The following is a 25,422-nucleotide window of genomic DNA, read 5'->3' as shown; positions in this document are numbered from 1 at the left end:
TCAGAATAAATAAATGAATTCGTAATTTTTTTAACGAATAAAAGGCGAATTGTTTGACGTGGCTTCACTTGGCAAAAATGACTTTTGTCGTGGTTTCCGATGTCAAGGGATAACTTTTATCGAATTGCGTGAATTTCTGAAAGTTATCGGTGCTACACGGCAGCGAAGAGAATGGCGTATGAGTTTTAATCATATGTTATGTGCAAGAAAGTTAATAAATGTTGAAATTTCATTATTAAACGATACCCTAGGAGTGGCATCGAATAAAATTGGAAAATGTTGGGGAACATTGCAGCAGTGTAAATTCTCTTGTTACGTAATTTACATGCGGTGGCCTTGGTATGATTGACATTAATGAAACATTTTGAAAATTTAAGGGGAATGGCGAGTGGCGTTCGTCTCGTGCTTGTGATTTTTTTCGCGAAGTTAGGTCGTATCGAATCGGGGATTATCTAGTTAGGAAGGCCGCCTGTATTGAATACTGAGGCTTCTCTCATTCGTACATTGAGATGACAAGGGCAATTATGGAGAATGTAATCATTGTATTGCGAGGGGGTGGTATTGCCCCGGGGTCAGATGCCTTAAGCTCTTCTCTCACCCCGTGAACAGTAGAGAAAGTTTATTAACGTTCTCTTGTATTCGCCCACAACTTCCTTCGTGACTCATCTTTGATCTATTGATTTTGTATTTTTTCCTGCGGATTTAATAGATAAACGTGAATTTTTAGTGCCATAGGACACGAAATTTTTAATCAGTTGGAAATTGGAGAATATGTTCGCTTGAATTATCGTAATTTATTTGCATTTTTCTTGATATTATTGGAAGGTAATTTCGAGTTTTCACTGTTTTTTTTTAATTATTTATTTCGAGTGGAACTATCAACTGTTCGACGGCTTCGATTAATGTAGGGTAGAGAAGGAATAAATTCGGATAAATGTGTAAGAAAAAGAACTGCAAAATACTCCAGGATTATCGACTGCTCGAATTGGTATACCAGAGTTATGTCCGGTCGATTCGAGGATTATCTACTTATAGAGGGCGCTTGTATTGGATATTGAGGCTTCTTTTATTCTTGGAGTGAAACGACAGGTACAATTATGAAGCACAAGAGATCATACTACTATAATGTTACGGAGTCCAATGGCTTAATCTCACATTCTCTTCTCACGTGCAAAATTTGAAAAAAGTTGTTATTTTTCACTGTTTGGGTGTTTGTATGTTGAAACACATTCATACGTGATATACCTTTGTTCTCTACTTAATATCATTTTACTTTTTTCGGAAAATTTCATGAATGAGCAAATATGTAGTACATGGAGAGAAATTGTTCGATAAAAATTACGCGAAAGTTATGTAATTTCCGGGGGGAACAAAGGTCCGATAAAAATTATGGAGGGTCCAGTAAAAAGTACGGAGCGTTTAGAAAAAATTACGTAACTCGGTGTGTAGTATTTATGGCACGTTTTGCACTTTTTACCCGGCCCTCCGTAATTTTTATTAAACCTTTTCCCTCCGCGTAAATTACGTGAAATTTCTTTAAAATTTCTGGAGTTTCAGAAATAGCCAAAGACTTTCCCGACATTTCAAAAGAATATGCCACTAATTATTAATGTTCTAGCCTGGGAAATTTACACTTTGAGGGACGTTGAGTGGTTACGATTAATAGAATTTTTTTTCCACAATTGAAGAAAAAAATGTAATAATTATATCATAAAATAAATAAATTTGCAATTCATTCACACGAATGTGAAGGCGAAAGAAGTGCAGTATATTCTCAGGTTATCTTCTCTTGGAATTGATACGGCGCACTGTCATGCGGCTGTTTCGGACACGCGCGACCATGAAGAGAGCAGAATGGAGGAGATAGAAGAGAATACGAGAGATAGCCCTGGCCGATGTATCGGCAATCTAATGGCACCTGTGTCAATCATTTTAATATTGATTTTCGCTGTTTTTCGCCAACATAGAGATGGATTTTTCAGGGCGTTCGGAGTATCAAGCCTATCTGTCACACAATCAATTATCGAGGAGTAATTGCCAATTTCGGCACTGCGAAACAGGTGGGGTAGGATGAGGGGTGAAATTTCAACGGGAAAATGCGTTATTATGTAGTTGTAGGGCAGTGTATGCCGGAATAACTTTGACGAGTTTATGCAACTCCAAAGTGTTATTCAAAATTGAACGCGTGCATGTGTACCTGCGATTGTTGGCAGACTGATGGACTTTGGAGAGTCGATGGTTATTATGGATATTACGGAGTGTTTGTAATAAGTCAGGTTAAGTCGGATTATTCTCTCTCGCTTTTGGTGTTTGTTTAACGTCTATTTTGAGGGAGTTGAATTGAAACTTTGCCGAGAGATGTGTATTATGGTGTGGTGAATGAAAATTTGCATTTTCTATGGAACGGAGATTTTCGATATATTTACCAATTACTTTGGCTGACCGATTTTTTTTTTATTCTGATATTTTGTGATGAGCGGAGTCTTTTGACTTTTCTGGAAACTGGAATTATTCCGTCACTCAAATATTGAAGGGCATATTCCTTGCAGAGTTTTTTTCTCTCTCTGTACTTGTCCTTTGGATAATTTAATCTGAATGACATTGGTTAACCCTGACTTTTGACCCTAGATGATCTGTTACGAGACAAATATCTTGTTATTCAAACATTGAAAATGAAAAATTGATGATCTATTTCAGATACTTAGTAAACATGACTCTTCACCGTGATCTCTGCACAACGTTATATTATTCAACATTTTGCAATCAATTTATCATTCGAATAGAAATTAAACGGTTTATCATAAGAAAAATCGTAGAATCGTGAATAACATGGAATTGCTTTTTCTACGCTCTCTCGAATAAATGATTAACTAATAATCACTCTCACAAATGAAGAAATCCGAGCACTCCAAGCATTCATATTTTCCTCATTTCCCCACAAGAACCAAATATTCAATTCAACAAAATAATTTAATTCTCAATTGAATTCAAATACAGCTTATACCCCCGGTTTTATCTTTCAAATTACCCTCACCCCATTACCTAAAAAGTAAGCTCCCAGACTACCTCAAAAAACCACTCCATTCTCAATCAACCTCCAATAACCCCTCAATAATAATGACTTTTTCATTATCATCTAGATTTATACTTCGATCACTCACTGACCGGATTAACGTTATTCGGCATTTCCTTTGCGTGCTCGCAAAAGGCGTGTTACGCGTCTGTTTCCGTCGGATTTATTTCGACATTTCTCCCCTTCCCCTCCACTCCCCCGTCTCCCATCACCCTCGTATCTCTCTCCTTTGTTCCAAGCGAGGTAATTTAATAAAGTTCTAAACCCGTGGAATATTTACCCCTGTCTCCAGTCGTCCTGTCGACTCACTTCATTTTCCTTCCCTCTTTTATTCACGAGAAATTGTATAATAAGTGAGGTAACGAGAGGTGAGATTCGTTAGTCGAGACTAAAGTACAAATCCAATTAGTATCGGTGTTGCACGGAATGTATCGCTGAGAGTGTTGCTCCATGGAATAACTTTCGGATTCATTAATTCAAATGTCGATAGAGTTTCAATGTGAAATGTCGAATTCGTAGAGTGTACGGATATGTTTCAATTCCGTTCGATTCAACTCTCTCTCTCTCTCTCTCTCCCTCATCCCTTCTCTCGTCCTGCCGCCCCCTCCGCGCCCTTTCACCAGCAATTTCTCTTCTTGGTACAACCCCATCCTCCTCGTACCTCCCCCAGGGCTCTCTATCACTCTGTTTGTTGCAACTCCGATTTCGTATATCCGTGACAATGTTGTTTTGGACTGTTTTCGAAAAGTTATCGCTAAATTTCGCGTGTGGTGCGCGTCCCGGGGTTTCTACCCCCTCGTCCCGGATGTCGGAGTTTCGATAACTCGTTTCATGGCAGAAAGATCCACATGAGAAATGCATGGATGGAAAATTTTCGGTCTGTTACTTGGGGGCCTTTTAAGTGATGGAGGAGATGGATATTTCTAGGCGACCTCGGGAGGGGAGGGGGGAAGTTTTCATTTTGGAGAAATGTGTCAGTGATTTGCGGGATTTTATCGGTAATTGACGGGAGACTGACATTTGGCGGAATAACCATTAAATTTATTAATAGTAGTATAATTATTATTAGGCTCTCATAATATAGATATGTTTATTCACCGCCACACTCAATGCGAAAATAAATTCACCGAAAATCAATCCGGTGAATATGAGGAAATTATTCGAAAGTAATCGACTAAAATCATGCGGTAAATCATGGGTATAGTTCATCGTTTGTATAGCAAAATCATCGAGTCAGTTATCACTTGTATAATAAATTGTCCATGCTATTTAGTCAGATCAACGGGAAATTCATCAGTGAGTTGGTGGTTATTATCAGTGAATTATCGAGTACAATTATCGACGGTGAAATTCAACTGGTACATGAACAGTCAGTTTATTTATCTTGTGCAAGCCATCTGAATTATTGTAAATAAACGAACTTTGCTCAGACCCAATTCACCTTGCATTTGTATGATAAATAAATGGAATTTATGCATACTCCCTCTTCGATTACCGCACTGGGAGGCAATGATAATTCACTACATTTTATGCACTTGCAATTACCTTGTTGAGCCATACTAAGTCAAGGATTTGCGAATTAACGTGAATTTTCAAAAAGCACGTAGAGTTTTTCATGCCAATGGAAAACCCAGAAAATTTTGATGAATGTATTTTTTAATTATCCTCACATTTTTAAATTTTCCTGAATAGAATAATTTTCATTGAGAATATCATTTTTAATTAAAATTTCGCTAATGGAAATATGTCATCACATTGAATTTTGTAATGACGAAGCCCTCAAAACACCTCTGAAAGCCAATAGGAACTATAAACTGCATGAATAGCACTCACATAAAAATTCCCCATTTTATATGGATTTGCAATAAAATCATAAAATTGCTCGTGAAAACGAATAGAAATCCGCTAACTTAAATGAATATATTCTCCCGGTTTCTTCAGCTCCTAATCCGCCCTCTCCCCTCCTAAAAATCACTCAGATCGCTGGAAATTAGTGGCAAAGCCTTTGGATTTCCCACTATAAATCCCCCATAACCAGAAATAAATATCTCTAAATGGATCTCACGTTGCGGAAAATCCGTACGTCCCTGAAAATCAAAACCGTTTCCCGAGAATCAGTGACACATTTCTAAAAATCCCCCTTGATTTCTCCGTACACCCCTTCCCTCCCGTAAACCCCCACTTAATCATGCGTCTCGACGCGCGTCCGAGGATCGGCTCACCCCAAATACAAATGTTTTCCCGTTCCACCCCACATCCCACCCCCCATCGCCCGCCGCAAAACCGAGTAAGAACCACGCGTCGGTCAATTTTTCGCCGACCGTCGGCTGCTGCTCGCGATCTCCCCCATCGATCACCTATCCCCCCTCCCCCAACATCCGGTCAGAAGACGTAAAACCCACCTTCAACTTGTAAATCCACCCCTTCTTCCATTCCACCTCATAACTCAGACTCCAACGCAACTCGCGACACTCCCGAAAAATATATTCATCATTCATTAGCTCTCGGTTCTATTTTCCTCCAATTTTTCTCTCTCTCTCTCTCTCTCTCCACAATTCCCGTAACTTCCCCTATCTGAATAAAAAATTCAGTGTCCCCGAAGTCACGTCTCAATTAAAACGGAATAGAGTTATCAAGTTGCATGGAGAGCGGATGAAAACGACGGTGGAGCGAGGGTAGGGACGAGGGGGTTGTCGTGATAACAGAGACAAGCGTACGGAGACAGAAGGATGTAGTCCACACGTTGGATTGAATTCGCTTCTCCAACGAGTGAGAGTCATCCCCCTTTTCCACCCCCAAAGGAGACGAAGTACCAAGAGAAGGTAGTTTTGACGTTATTTTCATATCGAGGCATTACACTACACAGGTTACCCTTTCCGCAGATGTCCCACTCCCACCCTTCAGGTTCATATTTGCTTGGCGCTTGCGCGAATGCCGACGCGCGTTCTACCCAGTGGAAGTGAAATTGATTCTGCGCGAAGACCGGGGAAAAGCCGGATTCATCGAACGTATACTAGCGCGACGACTACAACGACGACAGACGAGAGAGCGAGAGGTCTAAACACGAGGGAGAAGAGTCCATCGACGATAGTGGTACCCGCGGAAGGGGCTGGGGGTGGTGGAGGATAGCAGTTGAATACTGGTGGGGCAGGAAGAGGGGAAGGGGGGGGGGCGGGGGGTTGGATGGAGCTGGGGGAAGGGAAGGTATCAAGCAGCATTCGGGTCCTTGTGCTCTTGGTATTACGTAAGGGGATGTTGCCGCGCGAGGATCACTCAGTGATGCCATAGACCTCGAGGCGGGTTTGTCCGGCGAGCCGGGTCTGACGATATTACTCAAGCGTCTAGTCATGCGAGACGGTGTGCTTTATGTATTGAGACTGATACGTGGTGCAGGGAGGGACTATCATCCGTGAGGATTAAATCTGTATTTATCTGTCTGGTGTTTTGTGGGGAATTGTGACGGGTTTTTATTGAGACAACGAGAAGTAAACACAGATGGAACTGCGACTCGTGCTACTTGCACACATCGTCGGTGAGTGAATCTCGAGTTTTATGCGTTTTCACCCGGCTTTCCAGGGTTTTTCCTCCTTTTTTACTTTTTTCTTTTCGGGGGCGCGGGACTCAGGACTCTGGGGATTTCACAGGGGATGTGGGGGGCAATTAACCTTGCAGGGGAACGGTGGTGGGTTTTTTTTTTTTTTTGGCACTTGGGGATGGTGTATCGTTCGGTGAATGAAGTCATTGATTTTTATTATTTCGTTAAATCAGGGGGAGAGAGGAAAAAATCACGGCAACAACGATAAAGTGCCCCACGATACAGCGGTCGTGCGTGCCGGCGCTTTCGTGATTCCCCAACGGTTCATGTGGACTGACTTGTGTGTATACATAGGCCTCCGGGTATTGTATGTATTGAACAAGTCCCAGTGAAAGTGACACTTGCAATTGTGGGTGAATCGTTCAATCAATTTGTAGGGAAATTCAAGGAGGCGGAGGCTGAGGGTATTTCGTGGGAGATATTTGATCTTCGTGGTGGTAAATGCCAGGTGGGGATGAGGGGGATTTAACGGGATATGGGGGCTTGGACTATTAGGCTTGAGTTTTTTCGAATCTCTAAGGACGAGTTTAACAGCGGGAAGATTACTTATCCCGGGTCTCGATCGAAAATTCAAGGGAATCCGAAAATTTCTCCCGTGAGAGCAAACCCGAAAAGCCGCAATCTCCGCAACTACTTTCGTCGCTCTCAGTCTCGCATTTTTCTCACAGCTTTTTGGGTTGGCTTTATGGGAGATATTGAGAGTGCACTCAGCGGGGGAGGGGGTATTTTTTATTGGTTTTATTTTAGTTGTAAACGAGCAAGAATGTGTTTCAAGTACTGGGTATTTTTTATTCCCGAATTTTTGAACGAAATTACGCAGGGGGTGGAGTGAAAAAAAATTGGAGAATTTTTTGGGAGTATCGCATTTACATTTTACTATATGTCAGCCTCTTTGGAGTCTTTTTTAGTGATAAATAATAGCGCTCGCGTTGAAAATGATGAATCGTTTGTTATGGAGTGTTAGAGAAAACGAAAATGTGAATAATTGGAAAGGGGCTTGCGTTGATTAACTATTTATCCGGATTTTTGACTGAAAAAATGATACGATTATTGTGACAACAGGTGGATATTTTTAATTCTTAAATTTGGTATCTACGATTGTTTTAAAGAAATTTTAAATAATTTGCGTTTGTCGTGTACCACATCGTTTTTTTCCGGAGTAAATGAAGAGACTGGCTTCGAAAATGATCAATTATCTTTTATGATGAATAACCTTGTTCACGTTTAATGAGGAAAATGGAGTTTCTATCTTTGCTGAGAACGCAGATGTTGAGAATCAGCAATTTTATGGAAGTAACTACATTAAGTAACATTTTTCCAGTGTTTTCATGAAAAGGGACAAACGAGTGTTATAACAACAGTTGGGTCTTTTCTATTGCTGAATTTTCTAGCTAGAATACTGTAGAACTGTTTGAACAATCCAGTCTGAATCGGGGATATCATTTGAATGGCTCATGAATAAATAATGGCACCAGTTTTTCAAATGGTCAATCATTTTTTATGATGTAACTTTTTTGGATTCAATGGGAAAAAATAGGATTTTAATCTTTGTTGGAAACGAAAACATTCGAATTTTCGCCGAAACGACTGGGCTGTAAAAAAGGTAAACGATTACTGAACTTTTAATAGCGGTTGAATATTTTTCATTCCTGAATTTTCGAAGTATAATCGTGCAAGAGAATGATAAAAATGATACGTAATTAACATCATCAAAATTATATTCTCGAGTATATGACTTTTACTCGGAATTCCCGAGAGAATGAATACCTGCATCGCAATGATCAATATTTTTTATTAATCACGAATTGGGTTTTCGATTTAATGTAAAAAAGTGAGGTGGCATTTTTTTTAGAAGGAAACGTCGAAAATTAAAGTTCAGTGAATCATCAGAGTTGAAGAAAAACTTTCCCATATTTTCTTCCAGAAAAAAGGAGAACTATTTACGAGAAAAAATTGAAAGAATCCATCTTCAATCAGCCACTTATTTTATAGGGCATGTGAAGTTCTTCTCGGCGATGCATCTCGCGAATAAATAATGACACTTGTTTTGAAAATAATCAATCAATTTTTATGAGGTGTAATTTTTTTTTTAGATGGAAAGAGGAAAAATGGGCTTTTAAATTTTATTGACGAGGAGAATATTCGAAATTGTAGATTTTCACCGAAACGACCGGGTTATAAAACGGTGAAACGATTACTAAAATACTCATATTCTTAGCACCGGTTGGCCCTTTTTAATCCTTGAATTTTTGAACCGGCATCTTGCGTGAGAATCTCGAAAAAATTATACTTAATCAATATCATCAAAAATACGATCGCCACCATATGAGTTTTTTCACAGTTTCTTGCTCATGAATAAATAATGGGAGTTCACTTTGGAAATGATCGATCATTTTTTTATGAAGCGTAAATTTTTTTTACACGTAATGAGAAAAAATGGGATTTTAATTTAGGTTAGAAACGGTAATGTCGGGAATCGTGGATTTTCACGAAAAAGGGAAAATTAACAATTGATTGATGCCGGGGGATTTCTAGAGGGTTCATTAACAATTCGTCTCCATTTTTCTGTGGTAATACTAAAACTTTTATTTGAGTAACTCCATTTTCAATGGATGGATTCTGCTTTTAGACTTCTCATTTTCGAGCTAAATCGTACGAGAATAATTCATTTTTAATTAGTACCACAGAAATAATATTGTTAATGCTTTTGATCACTTTCTTTTTAAAAACAGATAGGAAAATTGGTATCGGGAATTTTCACGTATATTCAGTATTTTGTCCTATAAATAAATAATTAATTTATAGATACTCAAAAACGGTTAATTTATTCATCGATAATGGGGAAGAAATGAGATTTTAATTCGTATTCTTGACGGGAAAATTAACTTTATGGATTTTCGTTCGAAACGTACACTTACCGCCCGCATTTTCCTGTCTCTTCAACTACTGAACAGGTTATTAAATTGCAAAAAAAAACAATTCCGAGGCCAATCTAGTTTTATGACAATTCCTTGTATCCTCTGATAATATCCAAACTCCCACAATTATGATCGATTTAATTATCACCGTAATTACCTGAAAGTGGAAAATATCCCCTGCTTTTTTACATTCAATTTACACGCAGAGGAGTACTTTAGAGAGATTTTACCGCTAACACAGGAAACAGAAGCGAAGTGATGGCCAAGAAAATAATAAAATGCTGACAGAGAAAATTCTGTTAGAAGAAACGCAAATGGTTGCTCATTTTTCCGTAGAAATTCCCTAGAAATGCCAAGAAATAGCACCTCAAAAGCATTTGAATTTGTCATGACTAATGATTTTCCCCGGTGTTCACAGCATAATTTTACTACTCGGAAAAAAATGTTCAGAAAAATCTACGAAACGCACCGAAAAAAGTCCATCCCACTTCCGTAAAATACTCCTCAACCAAATTTCACTCAAAAATTACGAACAGACAATTTTCATTAAATATTCCCCCCCACGCGAGCGAACCCTTCCAACCCCCGATTCCCCACCACGTTTTCTCAAGAAAAAAAATGACTCGGTATCAACTTGAAAAAAAAAATCACGACTGCGAATCTAATCGAGTGCCCTGTCAAATCTCCTCAATGCTGACTAATGTTCAAACCCAAAAATCTCCAGTGTTATCTAAAAGAGGCCCTCGAGGTATTAAAAATACGAACAAATAATATTGGCCGGGGGATTTCTAGAGGGGTAAAAAATCTTGAGCAAACTGAGACGTGAAAGATGGTACATAAGAAGAGATTGAAGTGATTGTTATTATTAGAATTCCTAATGGTGTCGATTCATCGATCCATCTTTCATACCGAGGATGATGCCAATTCGTGATTGGATGCTCGATGCCAACAGGGCAGAGGGGATTATTCAAGCTTCAATGAACAGTGCGTATATAGCAATCCCCTTGCATTTCTCCTACGGGATAGGGAGAAGGCATGAATAGTAGACGGAATTAGGATAGACGGAGAATGAAAAGAATTGTAGGTAGAAAGCAGATTCGCCCGTTAAAAAAAAAGAGGAAGGAACGAACAGGGCTATGAAAGAGGAGGCAAAAAATCATAAAAAAGATACACGCGAGGCGTTTCGCTTTAATTTTGCCTGATTAAATTTCCCCATCTCACCCCTCCATACCTCTTCTCCCTCTTCCCTTTACCTCACTGCCCACGTCTCCCACCCAAGTTTGAATAAAAATTATATTTGTATGTGTGCGCGGGTGTGTGTGTGCCCGGCTTTCAGGGAAAACTTGGCTAAGTACATTATCAATTATATAAGCCCATATCAAAACTGTATTTTCATGTTAAATTACGAAAGGTGGGATTTCGATCAAAAGGATAACACCGAAAATGGCCTGAAAATAAATTGGCGACTCGTGTTTTATCGCGATGTTGAAATAATTCATGGATAACCGAATAACAAACTTTTGCCATGTTCATTTGATATTTAAACACTGCCATTACACAGGCATGAATAAATGAGGGGAAAGGGCAGAGGGCGGTTATTAAAATGTAAGGTTTACCCGTATGTGTCAATTCCCATCTGCCCCCACTCGCTGCGGGAATTTATTGAATAATTAATCACAAACCACGTCAATTTGGCCCCAGAAGTCTCGATGAATCGCTGGAAAATTTTCATGAGGCGAGAGATTTTTTAAATATGTCCAGAATAATAATCAATTTTAAGAAAGTCAATAAATTTATTCAAAAGGAACGGAATGATGTTTTCATTGAAACTAATTATTTTAACTTATCGTATCGCGAATATCCAATGAATTATTTTACGTCACCCCGTGCAGTAAACCGCTAATTACGAATGCTGCCTATTTTTTGATAACACCGAATAATACATTACGCAACAAATGCGGTAAAGATTTTTTTTACGAGTTCGAGCGTTGGAAAAGGAGCCACAAGCGGGCTTTATAATTACACGAGTCAGAGATCCCATGCTGCATGTGTTCCATGTAGAATATTACATTACAACGTGCGTAAAAAGCGAGTAACGCACGACACGAAAAAATACCGAATAAAAGCTTTAATTTCATTGAAATTAATCATTTTTGTGAGCGACATTAGCAGCGTTCTGTGCATTTTCATTTCACGGAGAAATAATGAAATTTGGTGGGGTAACAACCCATCAATTTGTGTTTGGTCTCGAAAAAACTTTTTAGATTTTGAACATTAAATGAGAAAAAAGTGGAATTTTCATCTTCATTCACAATGGAAATGTCCGAAATTATTATAGATTTTTGCACGAAATAATTGAACCTACAGTTGAATTGTGAGAAAAAATCCAACATCGATGACGACCAGTTTAGCATACAAAATCAGTCGCCAATTATAAATTTATTAATTCTCTTACATTCAATGGAAACCAGGAAGGAACTAAAATAAGTTATAAGGTCGACGCGTACGTGTCAATTCCCATCCACCCACAGCCATACCCAGATTCTCCGAATAATTAATAACAAACCGCGTCAATTGGCCCCACCCCCTCCCTCCCAATTGCTGGACGAACCGCCGTGAATTTTTATCGCAATACATCCGACTTTTGGGAAACATTTTTATTACCATTTGTCAATTCTCTTATCGCCCCTTCAGATATTGAATAATCCGGCTGATTCGAGAGAATCGTTTGGAGTATACGAAAAAAAAAATCCCACCCACACAACTTCACCCTTAGAAGATAAAATAATTCAAGGGGAGATGGAAATATTGTAACAAAAATGTTACGAAAACACGGAAAAAATAAAGGAGCGCAAGAACGAGGGGATAAGGGGGTGAAAGGAACAAGTAGAGAATTCGCTTTTTCGTTTTCCCAGTGGTACGTAATAAGGGGAGGTAGAACGCACAATCTCGCTCGGTAAAATTCCCGTGAGATAGCCGTGCCCGACGAGAATGAAGGCAGACGCGTTCTCGTCCTGAGCAAATCTCTGTAGACTCTCAACGGATATACGTCTACAATTGCAATGAAGCGAGTGTGATAAAAAAAGAAGAGGCGCGGGAAGAGAAAACAAAAGAGAGGAAAAAGATTAAAGAAGGTGAAGGGGAAATGAAGAAAAAAAAATAGAGAGGGATAGGGAGAGGGAAAAGAGGGACTCGAAGGAGAGTAAAACCCGTTAAAAAAGCAATCGTTTTTCTCTTGCCTTTAATACGAAAGAGCCGTTGGTTGATATCTTATTCAAAGGAACATTTGGTTGGTTTTTCTCCTATTCACAGGGATCTGCTCGGGGCTTAAGGAGGTGCGCATGCAGACACCGACAGCTGTTGAGAAGGGCAACTCGGCGGTGTTAAATTGCTGGTATGACTTGGAAGGCTCTAGTCTGTACACGGTCAAGTGGTACAAGAGTGGAAGAGAGTTTTATCGTTATACGCCAAACGAGTCACCGCCTGCCAAGACATTTCCCATTGGAAATCTTAAAGTCAATGTGAGTCACTAAAACGACCCTGTTTTTTTACAATTTCTTTTTCTGTGTTGGTACATCACTATTGTTTGTTTCGGTGAGTGCTGCAGAGTAGAGGGGGAAGGGAGGGAGATTGCTTCGTTCGGTTGTATTCCGATATTTTTTATTTATTGGTAAATAAAAATGAAAGTTACGAGGAGTGTGGAGGAACGACTGATGTAGGAATTGAATGAAAATATTTGAAATTCACTTTGTTAATGTTTTTTTGACGGAGAGAAAAATTCTCGTGGCCGTGGGAATTTCTTCATTATAAGAAATTAGACTTTGCATTAGATCCTAGCAAAGGGTGGAACAAAAAATTGAAGTGTTGAATCGATAGTGAACGAGATTACGATTTTGTTGCAATTTTTTTTATCTAAAAAATATTCTAAATGTCACGCTGGCTATGTTGTCATAGGTGTGAAAAGCGATTGAGTATTTATATTGAAGGGTGGGTAAAATTTCCTCATGGTAGATTCACCGTGTATTCAAGAAAACATCCCGAAGAATTAAAAAATTACAATAACTCGCATAGGATTTTTAACTTGACGTACGACTGCAATTTTTGTATGTGCTCTTATTAATTTTAATGCGAATAGGAGAAAAATTTATTTCAAGAAGTAAAAATGTCGTTTCACTATATGATACCATTCGTATTGTAATTTTTACTCGTTTAACAGGGTATTTTTCATCCATGCTTTCCTTCGTGCACAATCAACGACCTAAATTCACAGAAATAGTTTATTCAAATCCGATTAACTTCATGTGAATGGTAAACTGAATTCAGCTTGTAATAATCCCTTAGTTGGATCGAACAAGTCGTTCATCTGATTCTGACACAGCGTTCATTCCAAACAAATGAATTAGCTCATTGACTTATAGGTACCATCCTATTGAAGTGCAATACACGCTTATCAATTTTCGATAAACCTATCGTTGTGGTGAACAAATATTTCCTGTGTAAAAACTTTTATTCCGCTACACTGAGGGAAGAGTCGGACAAATTTGACTGTACAACAGGTAATAGGGAAACAAAATGTACTGAAACAGTACTGATAATTGTATCGTACCAATGGACTGTTATATACTGAGAAAAAAAAATATATCTGTCAAATATTTATTTACTTGAGGAAAGTATTCGATTGTTTAAATTCATATTTCTTCGATTGAGTCATGTCCAGGGGAATGTTAATCAGGTTTCAATTATGGAATCCTATCAATGATGCTGAGATAATGTTTAGGTAATGAACAAAATCTTAATATTTGATGTTTAGAAATAAATAAAAATGTTCCTGAAGGGAACTCTCCCGAAGGGACCGAAATAGTGAGCCTTATTCAGTTCCCTATCCATTCGTCATTTGGATACGGAAATTTGATTGTTAAATTTAGCTGATGATTGCAGAGGGCATTAACTCTATGGCTAATTATTTATAAATGAAATAATAGGCAGATGACGAATACAATTTTCAATCCCTCCTGACATTAGCCAACACTTTGCCGCTATCATTTATTCGCTCTTTACATACCATATTTTTTTTACTACTCACGTTTTCTATTTCGAACGAAAAAAAAAATATCGCTCCATCATCGAATTCACACCCTCTATTTTTCATAGCCTGAAATATCAGATGGTTATATCCATATTTATTCACAACTGAAGCCTTCAAAAACATTTGACAGAAAAATTCAATAATCCTTTAGTAACAACAAATGGGGAATCATTCAAGTTCATCAAAGAATATGTGCGACACAGTCATCCGCTGTAGAAATATAACTGTCATAATTAAAACTTAACCCAATTCGCCTGAAGATGCATCTCCCATATAAATACATATCTCCCAAAAATGAATTCCCCCCATATCCGTTACACGATTATTTGACTTGAGCAGTTCCTCAAATCAAATACCTGAATTAATTAATTGAATATTACTCTGCGAATATCAAATTTGACCCATATTGACAATCGTCGATACTTTGCATTCATTACTTACTCACTCATTACCCTCGAGATTATTTTTCATGTTTTCTATTTTGAAGCAAATAAAAATATCGTTCCATCATCGAATCCACCCTCTCTGCTCTCCATCCCCCCCCCCAAAAATATAAGATAGTCATCCCCGTATTTATTTACAACAAAAACCTCCAGAAATGTTTGACTAAAAAATTCAATAATCCCTCAGTAATAACAAATTTGGTGACAGTTTAAAAGCCATCAGAAAAATATTTCCCTGTCACGTGTCGCCCCATTGTTTCCCCGGCTTCCACCCTCTCGATAAAGAGGGGTTGTTGGTTTGCGTGACGACGCATCGGAGGAACGTAAAAGGGGCGGATTGTGTCGCGCGAGACGTCCGATTCGTCTCGTAGATATCGTTTGAGCCCAAGGTACACTGACCGAACGACATCCAAGTCGTCTACCACCCACTCTATCATGTTACACGTACTTTATTATTTTCACCGAGTCATTTTTTTTTTTCAACTCTCCCTTCTTTATTTTGAAGCTTGGAGAGAGTAATGCGACACAAGTCAGCCTGATGGACCTGGACTTTGATGCTGCTGGCGATTACAGTTGCGAAGTATCGGAGGATGCACCCTCATTTCACACGGCCATTGTATACAGGACAATGAATGTTGTCGGTAAGTTAATAAAATTCTTGTATAATTTCCTCGAGCTCTCTGGGAGCACTCTAAATTGATTCTCAACTTGTGGGTCGAGACGATAACGATCTCTAAAGTGAAAATAAAAGAAACAAAATTTTCTTTCTTCGGAGAGAATTGGAAAGGGGAACAGGGAATGTTTCAGAGGTTGAGGGTGAGGACGCAGCGAAAAATTGTGATTTCCATCAAGATTTCAGGGGAATTTGCAATTTGATGAGTGTGTGAATGAAACAAAAGTTTGTTTTATTTTTCAACACAAATTACGATATAAAAATTCATGTTCTTATCACATTGAGAGCAATTTTCATCTTGTTCAGACGTTTTCCAGTGTTTGAAAAATGTTTGAGAGAAAGAATATCCATAAAAAGTGGGTGAATTTGAGACATTGGTTCTCGCAATATTTCCCATGCAATTTCCCCTACTTTAATGATTAAAAATCCATCACAATTCACTCAAATCCAGATCACCCTGAATTATACGTTCAATCAATCATTGACGTTAGCCAGTGCAATCACTGTCGTTAGTAACCCCATAACATCATCATAAATTCCCTTCCCCTTAAACCGCTTTAAATTGATTCTGAACTTACAGGTTAAGATGGTAAAGATCCTCAAAGTAAAACCCAAGAAGCAGGTACAAGTTTTTTTTATCAAAGAAAAACTAGTGGTGAAAAAAAAAACAGCTTAAACTACCCAGGGATGAGTAAAAAGGATAAGAATGGGGGAGTGGGAACGAATGAAAACAAGGAGCATCTGGTGGTGGTGTAATTAATGAACAAAATGCACCTAGGCACTGGCTAATTAATGAACGAAAGCCTCAGTACTACGTTGCACAGGTTCCTGGAGTCGTAATTAATGAACGGGAAAATGTTATTATGCGGGATTTTCGAAAAGAGGTGAAGGGGGGGAGTGAAGAGGTGGTGTCGAGGGGTTGGAGGGGTAGTTGGTGGGTTATAGCATAAAGCGACGGGTGTATCCCAACCATACACCGCAACTATCCACCACCGCCGTCACTTGCCCACTAACGCTTTTGCGTTTTAGTTAATGCCGGTGAAACGGAGATTGATGAGTATATACAGTTACCCCTCACCTCCTCCCCCATCCACCCCCTTCCCCTATCGTACCACCACCCACCGCCCAGCCACCCCGTCAGTATATGTGATTAGCTTTTGTGGCGGTTGGGTTTATCGTCGATCCCAGTGGAGGGGTTGTTTATAATTGAGCTGGCTGTTGTCGTGATGCTAATAACAATATTTTATTCATATTTAATGATTTTGGAGTTGAAAAATCTGATTTGACGCAGAATTACCGAGCCAGAGGCCGGCGATACAGGGACTCAAGAGGAAGTATAGGATCGATGATACGTTGAGATTAAATTGTACATCGAGTAAGAGCAGACCAGCGGCTAATCTCACGTGGTATGTCAACGATCGACAGGTGAGCTATTTTCGGGGATCGAAGGAGAGTAGGGGGGATATGTGTTATGGAGTCTGTGAGGGAGAGGGAGGATCGGAGTGATGGGTTTTATTGATGTCGTGGGGTACCGATAAACCCTCTGGGGACCATGGGAAATTAGGAAATTGGGAGATTCGGAGATTATCTGCATTCGGTGAAATTGTTGATGAAATTTCCGGTTCACTTCTTGGAATATTTTATGGAGGAATGGTTTCAATGGGTTTCAGTGGATTTCGATATTGAAAATTCATATTTTGGTGGGGTGGGAATTTGAATGGATGATTTAGGGGATTTTCAGTAAATTAGTGTTGTGATGGGAAATTATGTGGATCAAAAGCTGGGGTTTTGGGTGTCAATTTTGTTGGTAAATTCAGTAATTGTATCCAAATGAAGTTCCATTTCACATTATTTTTATAACATACTGCTTCTACTGTAGATTATGAAATTCACGATTTTATTTCAATGCAATTCATAACTTTTTCAACCAATTTTTAATATTCAGTCGGCATTTGGTAAAGCTGTTGAGGGAATTTTCGGTTCACCATTATTTTCAAGGGATTTTTATATGGAAAGCTCACAATTTAATGGACCGATCAATAGAACGCAGATAGGCAAATCAATATCTTTTCAATTGATCCGTGAGAGTTAATAGAAATCGGGAAAAATTCATTCGTGGATTTACCAATTTTCAGTTCACCGCTCTTTTAATTCGTTATTTTATAATTGCTCCTCCTGTTGAATCGAATGCAATGTAAAATTCTTTTCATATTTAGTACAGTAGTATTGAAATGAACGGCCCATTGTGCACCATTTCTATAACATCAAAGTTGTATAATTGAAAATATTTTCATTTTTGATTATGTATGTTTTTTTAATATTCTCCATCAGAATTAATCTGCTGATATTTCAAGTGAAATTAACGATTTTCGTAGCCCATAAATTCTGAAATTTTTTACGTTGATAGTACATAAGCTGTTACCTTGACACAATTAATTTTTAATTCAACGTTTAATTAAGCCTCAACCTTTCCCCCTCCAAAGGTTCAGCTTCTACGAACACCCGTCAATAAAAATAAAAAGAAAAAAATAAGAAATTTTCCTCCTTAAAGTGTGAAATACTTTTTCTCGGTGAAGGTAAACTCAAGTGAAATTGCCACCCAAACCGTTGAATAATTTAAATGCCCAGTTACTTGTGGTCAGTCCTCTCCTCATGTAAAATCGAATACTCCAACAATACATCATTAAAATAATTACCGGAGTAGATAAATGGACAAATATTTTCTCGAACAGCAATTTTCGTTATGCAAATTGAGGATGAGAGAGAATTTTAAGTACCTCGGTGGTGAACTAATTGATTCATGAGGGATTTTCATTCCAGCCCCTTGGGTCACACGTACGCATGTACAATCCATCGGACACAAATGACGCTGACTGGGAGACAGCCAGAGTTGGATTACAATTTTTAGTAAATCACGAGCACTTTGCCGCTGGCAAACTCAAGATACGTTGCAGTGCATCAATCTACGACATTTACTGGCAGAGTATAGAGGTTAGCACTGAGGAGGACAGACCAAGGGTTATACAGCTGGAACCAGCGGCAACGATCGTTGGCGTCAATTACCTTCAACCACCCCCCAACTTTCAGACTGGCCAACGTAAGCCCGACGGGCATCTCGACGTCAAAGGTAATTTAACCCACAGCTCTCTGTCTCCATGTGACCATTTTTTTTTTTATCCAACTTTTTCAACCCTTTTTCATCTCTTTATCCCCTTTGCGAGACTCCATCCACGTCCCACGGCTCTTCCGGCGATCGATTTCAGAAATAAACGAATTCAGTTCTTTTCGGGAGATGTAAAATTGGCGAGACAAGAATATTATTCGACAGCCGGGGACAATCGGAGGCTGCGCCAGGGGTCATTGCTCGAGCGGGTGAATTTCGGGGTTAATTGACCAGAAGACGAGTTATAAAAGTTTTTGGATGAAATTCATGTATTTAATGTAATGACTTTTCTGAATATAACTGGTGAGCTCAATCGATTGACACAATCGAAACGAGTATATTTATTTGAATCATTAATTCGTAGCTTTTATTAGGTTTGAGCCCCAATGAAGAATTAATGTATGATAAATTATTTTTTAATCGCCAAGACAATTATGCCACTTCATTATAACATTGTTTCCCTGTTATAATGAAGTTTTTATTCGCCCATTTTTTTAATGCATTTGTAAAGACTAGTCAGGTATTTCCATCATTTTTTTTACTGAAATCATTGGACGGACGGAGGGATCTGAGGGCCATGAATTTATTATTCATTCATATTCATGCATTGCTAAATATCCATATACTATATTTGGTGAAATATGTTCGCTCATTCCGAATGGTTACGCATTTGCACTCCAGTGAAGGGGTTTATCTGTGATGATAAATGAATTCTTTCGGCCGGCCCATAATTATATCATTTCATTCTGTCATTATTTAATTTTGATAATGAAATTCTCACTTTGATTAAATAAGCCGAATTGAGCCGTCCCAATTTATTAAAAAAACCCTTTCCTATTTTTTTCAAATTACAGACCTCGACTCATCTTCCGCCGGACCGAGACTACTGGGCTCCCTAAAACTTCTGGGACCCCTTCTGATTCTCCGACTGGCCACCATCTAACGATCACAATAAACTCATTCAGCCGATGAATAAAAAAAACCAACTTCTGTATCATATGCGTGCTTTGCAGCTCTTTATATAAATCGACGTGCTTGTAAAAACCAACTCTCATTATTCTCAGTCCGTCAATTCCCATCATCCCTGAAAGATTAACCAAACCCGCAGCAGTACCATTAATTGTTCCAGAGGAGAAAAAAAAACACCCACTGGCTGCTGTATGGGCAGCCAAACAGCCGTTGATAGATCGATTTTCTCCACTGACACCGCTCGTCATTGGGTTTTAGTTTTGGGTGTCAGTTCATTGCCTCAAATGCCCCCTTCCACCTCCTCTGGAGACTGAAAAATTTGTCATGGGGATAGACCGGGAGGTTTACGCACCGTCGAGCACTCGTGGACGTTGTTACGCCGAGACAACGACGGAAAATCGATATTTCAATTCAACCTGAGTAGATACGGGGATTTTCTCGATGAAATTTTGAACGTCCCTATCGCTTTTCTCTATTTTTTTTTCCCTCGTGTCAATTCCTTTCTCTTCCACGTGATCTTTTTCATCCGATATTTTATCTCGGTGTTTTTTTTTTTGTTTGAACGGTCTTTTAGGCAACAGCACGTTTATATTTGCAGATATTTACATGGAAAAGAGGTGATTAAGAAAATTAATTTTTTTACCCAGAATTTTTTTGATAAAATTTTGAAGACTACGATGCTAAATTTATAATGTTTTACAACTGTGGTTTTAACTTTTCAGTTGGTTCTGGATTGTTGCAGGTTATATTCTGTATTTGTTTTTGCGGTAGAAAGGGTTTTCAGATAATAAGAAACAAAATTAGTTTTAAATTAGAATACAGTTTTTGAGGAATCAGAATTTGTCTGGAATTGGTAACCGAGACGACGGGAAATCAATATTTTAGTCGAACCCTACTAGATCTATATCTACTAGAGTTCAGATAAAGTATCTATATTTACGAGGATTTCCAGGATGAAACTTTAAATACAACGGCCATTTTTTTGGCTACTTTTTCCTCCGCGTTCTTTGTAATCCGATTTTTTTTTCCGAGATTCTCTTTTCTCTGTGGTTTGGGGTAACTGAAACATATTCGCGTGGACAGGCGGTTGAAGAAGGGTCGTAAACAACCTGAAACTTTTCTGGATTGCTTAGAAAATTCATGAGTTATTTCTCCACATTGTTTTCATAGAATTTCTTCACATAAAATACTCGACAATTTTTGGGAATTGTTAAAAAGCCTCGACGTTTTTTCAGGAGTTCTAGCGAAATACTCGTTTTGCCGAATTTTTCAAAAAGAGTTATACACGTTCCAGAGAAACTCTTTTTATTTTTTTAAAGGAGCTTCAAATTTTTTTTGCCAGCTCTGAATTTTTGGAAAATCGAGGGACAATAAAATCGATATTTCAATTCAACCGAAGAGATACGGATTCTCTCCATAAAACTCTGAATGTCACTATTGTTTTCCCCCTTTTTTCAGATTTGTTTCTCGTTACATTCCTTTTTTCCCCGTGTCCATTTTCAATCCGATGTTTTATCTCTTGCTTTTTTTCGAATGCTTCGTGCTAACTAGGATATATTCACATAGACAAGCGAGCAGAATATCAGGCGAGTCGTAAAAACCGAAATTGTTTGCCAATTTTTCTAACAACCTGGGAAATTTCTCAAATGGAGGTGAAAGATGAAGTTGCTTTGAAAAATTTTCCACCAGTTCAAAATTTTCATGAATGAGAGAGACCTAAAATGGATATTTCAATACAATATCACGGGATACCCATTTTCCTAATGAAATTTTCCACGTCTCTTCCCCCATCGCTTTTCCGCTTTCCGATCACTTTATTTCTCACCTTCGCGTGTTTCTTTCAATCCGATTGTTTTTACCCCAACCCCTTTCCATACGACTCAAGTTAACCGGGATATATTTGGGTGGATGAGAGAACAGTACTTTTTGTACTGGAAAATTTCCCACAACACTTAACAATACTTGACCAATGTTAAATATGACAGAACATTCGGGAAAAATTTCCCGATTTTATTTAAAAAATACATGGCGGCTGCACAAAATTTCCTACATCTTCATTTCACTCCGGAGATACGAAAAAGCTATACAATTTTTATTGAATATTTCCCTCCGTCTAGATACCAATTGTCCCGATAAAATTGTCAACATCCTTATCGCGTTCTCCTTTTCCCCGCATTTTATTTCATTTTCCCGTGCGTGTCCTTTCAATTCGCCTTTTGACCTTTCTCCCCTCCTCATAAAAACTAGAATATATTTGTGTGGATGAGAGACCATCGCAAATAAAAACTCCCAAGAATCCCCCAACTAATCCCCCATATTTTCCAAAAAACCCGAAAACCCTCGAATTCAATTGAAAAATCACCTTAATTTCCAACATTTTCATGAATTTCCCAGTGATAAAATGGATTTTTCAATTCAACCTCACCAACTAACTATTACCCCGACGAAATTGTCAGCCATCACGGGGTTTCCCCTTTCCCCTCATTCACCTCTTTTTTTTCCTCCTGTGTCACCCTTAATCCGATTTTTCACCTCCCTTCCCCCTTTCCTAGGATTCGAGTTAACTGGGATACATTCGCGTGGACGGGAGAGCAGAAGATGAGGGTCGCGCAGAGTCGCGGGTCCGAGCGCAGAAGCTGATGGCTAATCGATGTCGTCGGCTGCGATGTGTTAGTTTCCAGGCAGTCCCAGCGTGTACCACACTACTTGCGTATGTTATCGGCTCTGAGGTGCAGCCTGGGGGTGGTTGGGAGGGCCCGGAGTACACTGGGATGTACGAGAGAGTCGAGAGGATGCTGAGGAAACAACTCGGCATGGTGGGTGGGGGGGGGGGTGAAGGGAAGAGAGGGGGGGATGTAGAGAAACTAGAAAGGATGCATCACGATCTCGAGGAAAATTGTACGGATGATTCTACTTGTTTCGTTTCTATCTCAATCCCCCTTCTGCCGTCAAGACTTTCACCCCAAAAGCCGATTCGTTGATATACGAAGCACTCGCTAAAGTAGAGTGAATCATCCCCCTTTTCGGGGAACGACCCCAGCGAACAATCCGACACAGTCATGCGCGCATACCCTCACCCCACCGATGTATTGGTTGAGGAGAACAATTTCAGTTTCGGTCCAATTGAGATTCTTTCGATCGATAAAAATACGTTTAGTATGAAGTATCGGCCTGAGATATTTCTAGGTTTTTTTTTTTTTAGTATTATTTTTAACTTTGTTATTCTTCGAGGGATGGAGAACGAAGGGAGAGGGATGGGAAGGAGATGAAGAGGAAAAATCGTGTGGACAGTCGGGTTGCAGTTCAGTAAAACGACGAGAATCCATTATCCCCCCAATTGTGAATCATCGCTGGTGAGAGAGAGGGGGAGATGGCAAACTCCAAAGATAAACGAACGAATTGTCGCGACACTCGAGTTAATGCTCCAGAGAGCTTTACGAGGGGGTGTGGAAACAGAGGAATGAAAGTTTTGGGAAATTGTCACGTGCGGTGTGGGGGTCAAGCTGGATAAAGCTGAAAACGTTAGTCAATTTTGGGGGCTAATTCTGTTGGGGTGGAATGGCGAGAGAAAAATTGAGAACGGATGCGAAAGGTGATGGGGTTTCTTGGGAGTTGGGGGGAGGAGGGGTGCGAAGGGGGGTTTCCGTCCAGGGAGAATAATTTTTTTTCATTTCAGCCGAGTGTTGGTCATAGTGAGAGCAAAACTTCATAATGTCAGGACTATATATTTTTTTAGACAAGCGCATCATCATCCCAGACGGAAATATATATATACATATATATATAAGAGTTAAAAAGTTAAATGCGAGGACTGAAACTTAAAGTGAACAACGTCATATATGACTTGTTGGCCCTCATATACATTTTATCCCACGACATTTTTTTCTGCATGACATCACGAAAGGATTGCGCCCTGTCTTGCAAATTTCTGTCATGTGAAGCACACCGGGTTTGCTCTTTATTGACGTTGGGATATGTTGAAGTCCCGAAGGAGTATTTGATACCTGCGTGTGCAGGATAATTGTCTCAAGTAATATTGTCGGTCTTTGGGGGGTGGTTGCTACCGATTGTTACCTGTACTATGTGTTTTTTCGCCGTTTTTAGGAGTTTAATGACCAACCCGACGCTTTACCCAAGTACTGGCTCCCTCGATGCCCGCATTTCTGACGCGGGGATAACGCCATACGCGATATGTTTAAATAAAATTTTCTTCCAAAGCTCAGGTGAACGGGGGGAACTCGAAAAAGTGCATTTCTACTACTTCTTTTTATTTCGATAGTTTCCGACGAAGATATGGAAGTTTTTAAACAAAATAATTCATTCGAAAACGTATAATTATCCTCATTGAACAATTCATAAGAGAAAATTATTATTTTGACGGATTAAAATCACGGAATGACAAGGCTGAATCTACCCCGTCCCGAAAACATTCCACAGCTTGAAAAATTGAATGACGAAGTATCTGTTGAGCCCTCAGACTCCCTGATTCCTTAACTAAATGAAAGCCCGATGTTGTGCGTCATCGAAATGTTGTTTTCCCGGTATAAAAAAGTGTCTGAGGGTGTGGATAATAAATTAAAGGGAAGCGTTGACATAAGGTAAGGGAAGAAAATGAAGTAGGCCCTTGGGTCGAGTCAACATTTTGGTTTCACCGCGGTCCCTCCTCCAGGGAGAAGGCCCCCTCCATCCCCCGTTTTTTTTTTTATTCTTCTTTATTCCTAAGGAAGATGCGTCCCAAGCGTGAATCATCCCCCCGTCTCGTAGCCAACAACTGCCAAGATAAACGGACAATTCGCCTTGCCATTTCTAGTCGATATGGGCTTTGGCTACAGCCAGTGTACCACCACACAAGACCGGAGAAAAGATGTTGCCGGGGGTATGGGGGTCTTGCACGGGAATTTTCCAGAGCTGTAGCTCATCCCTACCCTTTTGACCACCCTTGTATGCCCTCGTTCACTTTGTCCCCCTGTGGCTTTTGGGCTTTGCTCGATTCTCCCTCTCTCTCTCTCTCTCTCACTCCACCCCCACACGTATGCACTGCAAAAGAGGGAGAGAGAGTGAATGTACACCACGCGTCACTGCATCCCTTATTCCATCGATCGTGTGTGGCCGAGTCGTAATATTTCATGGTGAAATGGACATGACACATATCCTCCACCTCACTGGAAAACTCCCGGGAGGGACGAAACACGAATAAGATGAACACAATTCTTCAAAAATCCCTCAACATATTCCACAACATCTTCTGAACTTCACGTAAAATCCGGTGATTTTTCCTTCACGAAATTATCATCCTGTATTTCCACAGAAGAATCACCTCCGCAGGCGGATGCAGCAACCACAGGATGTGAATCTCTCTTGACATAAGTGATAATCAATAGATAAAACTGGTGGTAATGGATTTGAATTTTTCAAATCGTCCCGCGATAGGAAACTTCGGGGTAACTCCACTAAGTGGCGCTCAGAACGTTCCTTGGAATATCAGTCGTTTTATATCCGGTT

The 25,422-nt window shown here is 39.3% G+C and overlaps 1 protein-coding gene across 1 annotated transcript; it reads left to right on the top strand.

The window, feature by feature from the left end:
* The first annotated feature begins 6,295 nt into the window (after window positions 1-6,295).
* LOC135162556 (uncharacterized) lies at window positions 6,296-19,995 on the top strand. Its single transcript, XM_064121167.1, has 6 exons — window positions 6,296-6,605; window positions 12,899-13,107; window positions 15,621-15,756; window positions 17,080-17,213; window positions 18,609-18,915; window positions 19,806-19,995. The coding sequence occupies exons 1-6, from the start codon at window positions 6,569-6,571 to the stop codon at window positions 19,892-19,894; spliced, it is 912 nt and encodes a 303-aa protein (XP_063977237.1). The 5' UTR covers window positions 6,296-6,568; the 3' UTR covers window positions 19,895-19,995.
* Window positions 19,996-25,422: the final 5,427 nt, after the last annotated feature.

The sequence above is a fragment of the Diachasmimorpha longicaudata genome, chromosome 5, assembly GCF_034640455.1.
Source record: "Diachasmimorpha longicaudata isolate KC_UGA_2023 chromosome 5, iyDiaLong2, whole genome shotgun sequence".
In the NCBI taxonomy this organism is placed as follows: domain Eukaryota; kingdom Metazoa; phylum Arthropoda; class Insecta; order Hymenoptera; family Braconidae; genus Diachasmimorpha; species Diachasmimorpha longicaudata.
The sequence above is the reverse complement of the archived record's forward strand: the minus strand, read 5'-3'. Positions and strand labels throughout refer to the sequence as shown.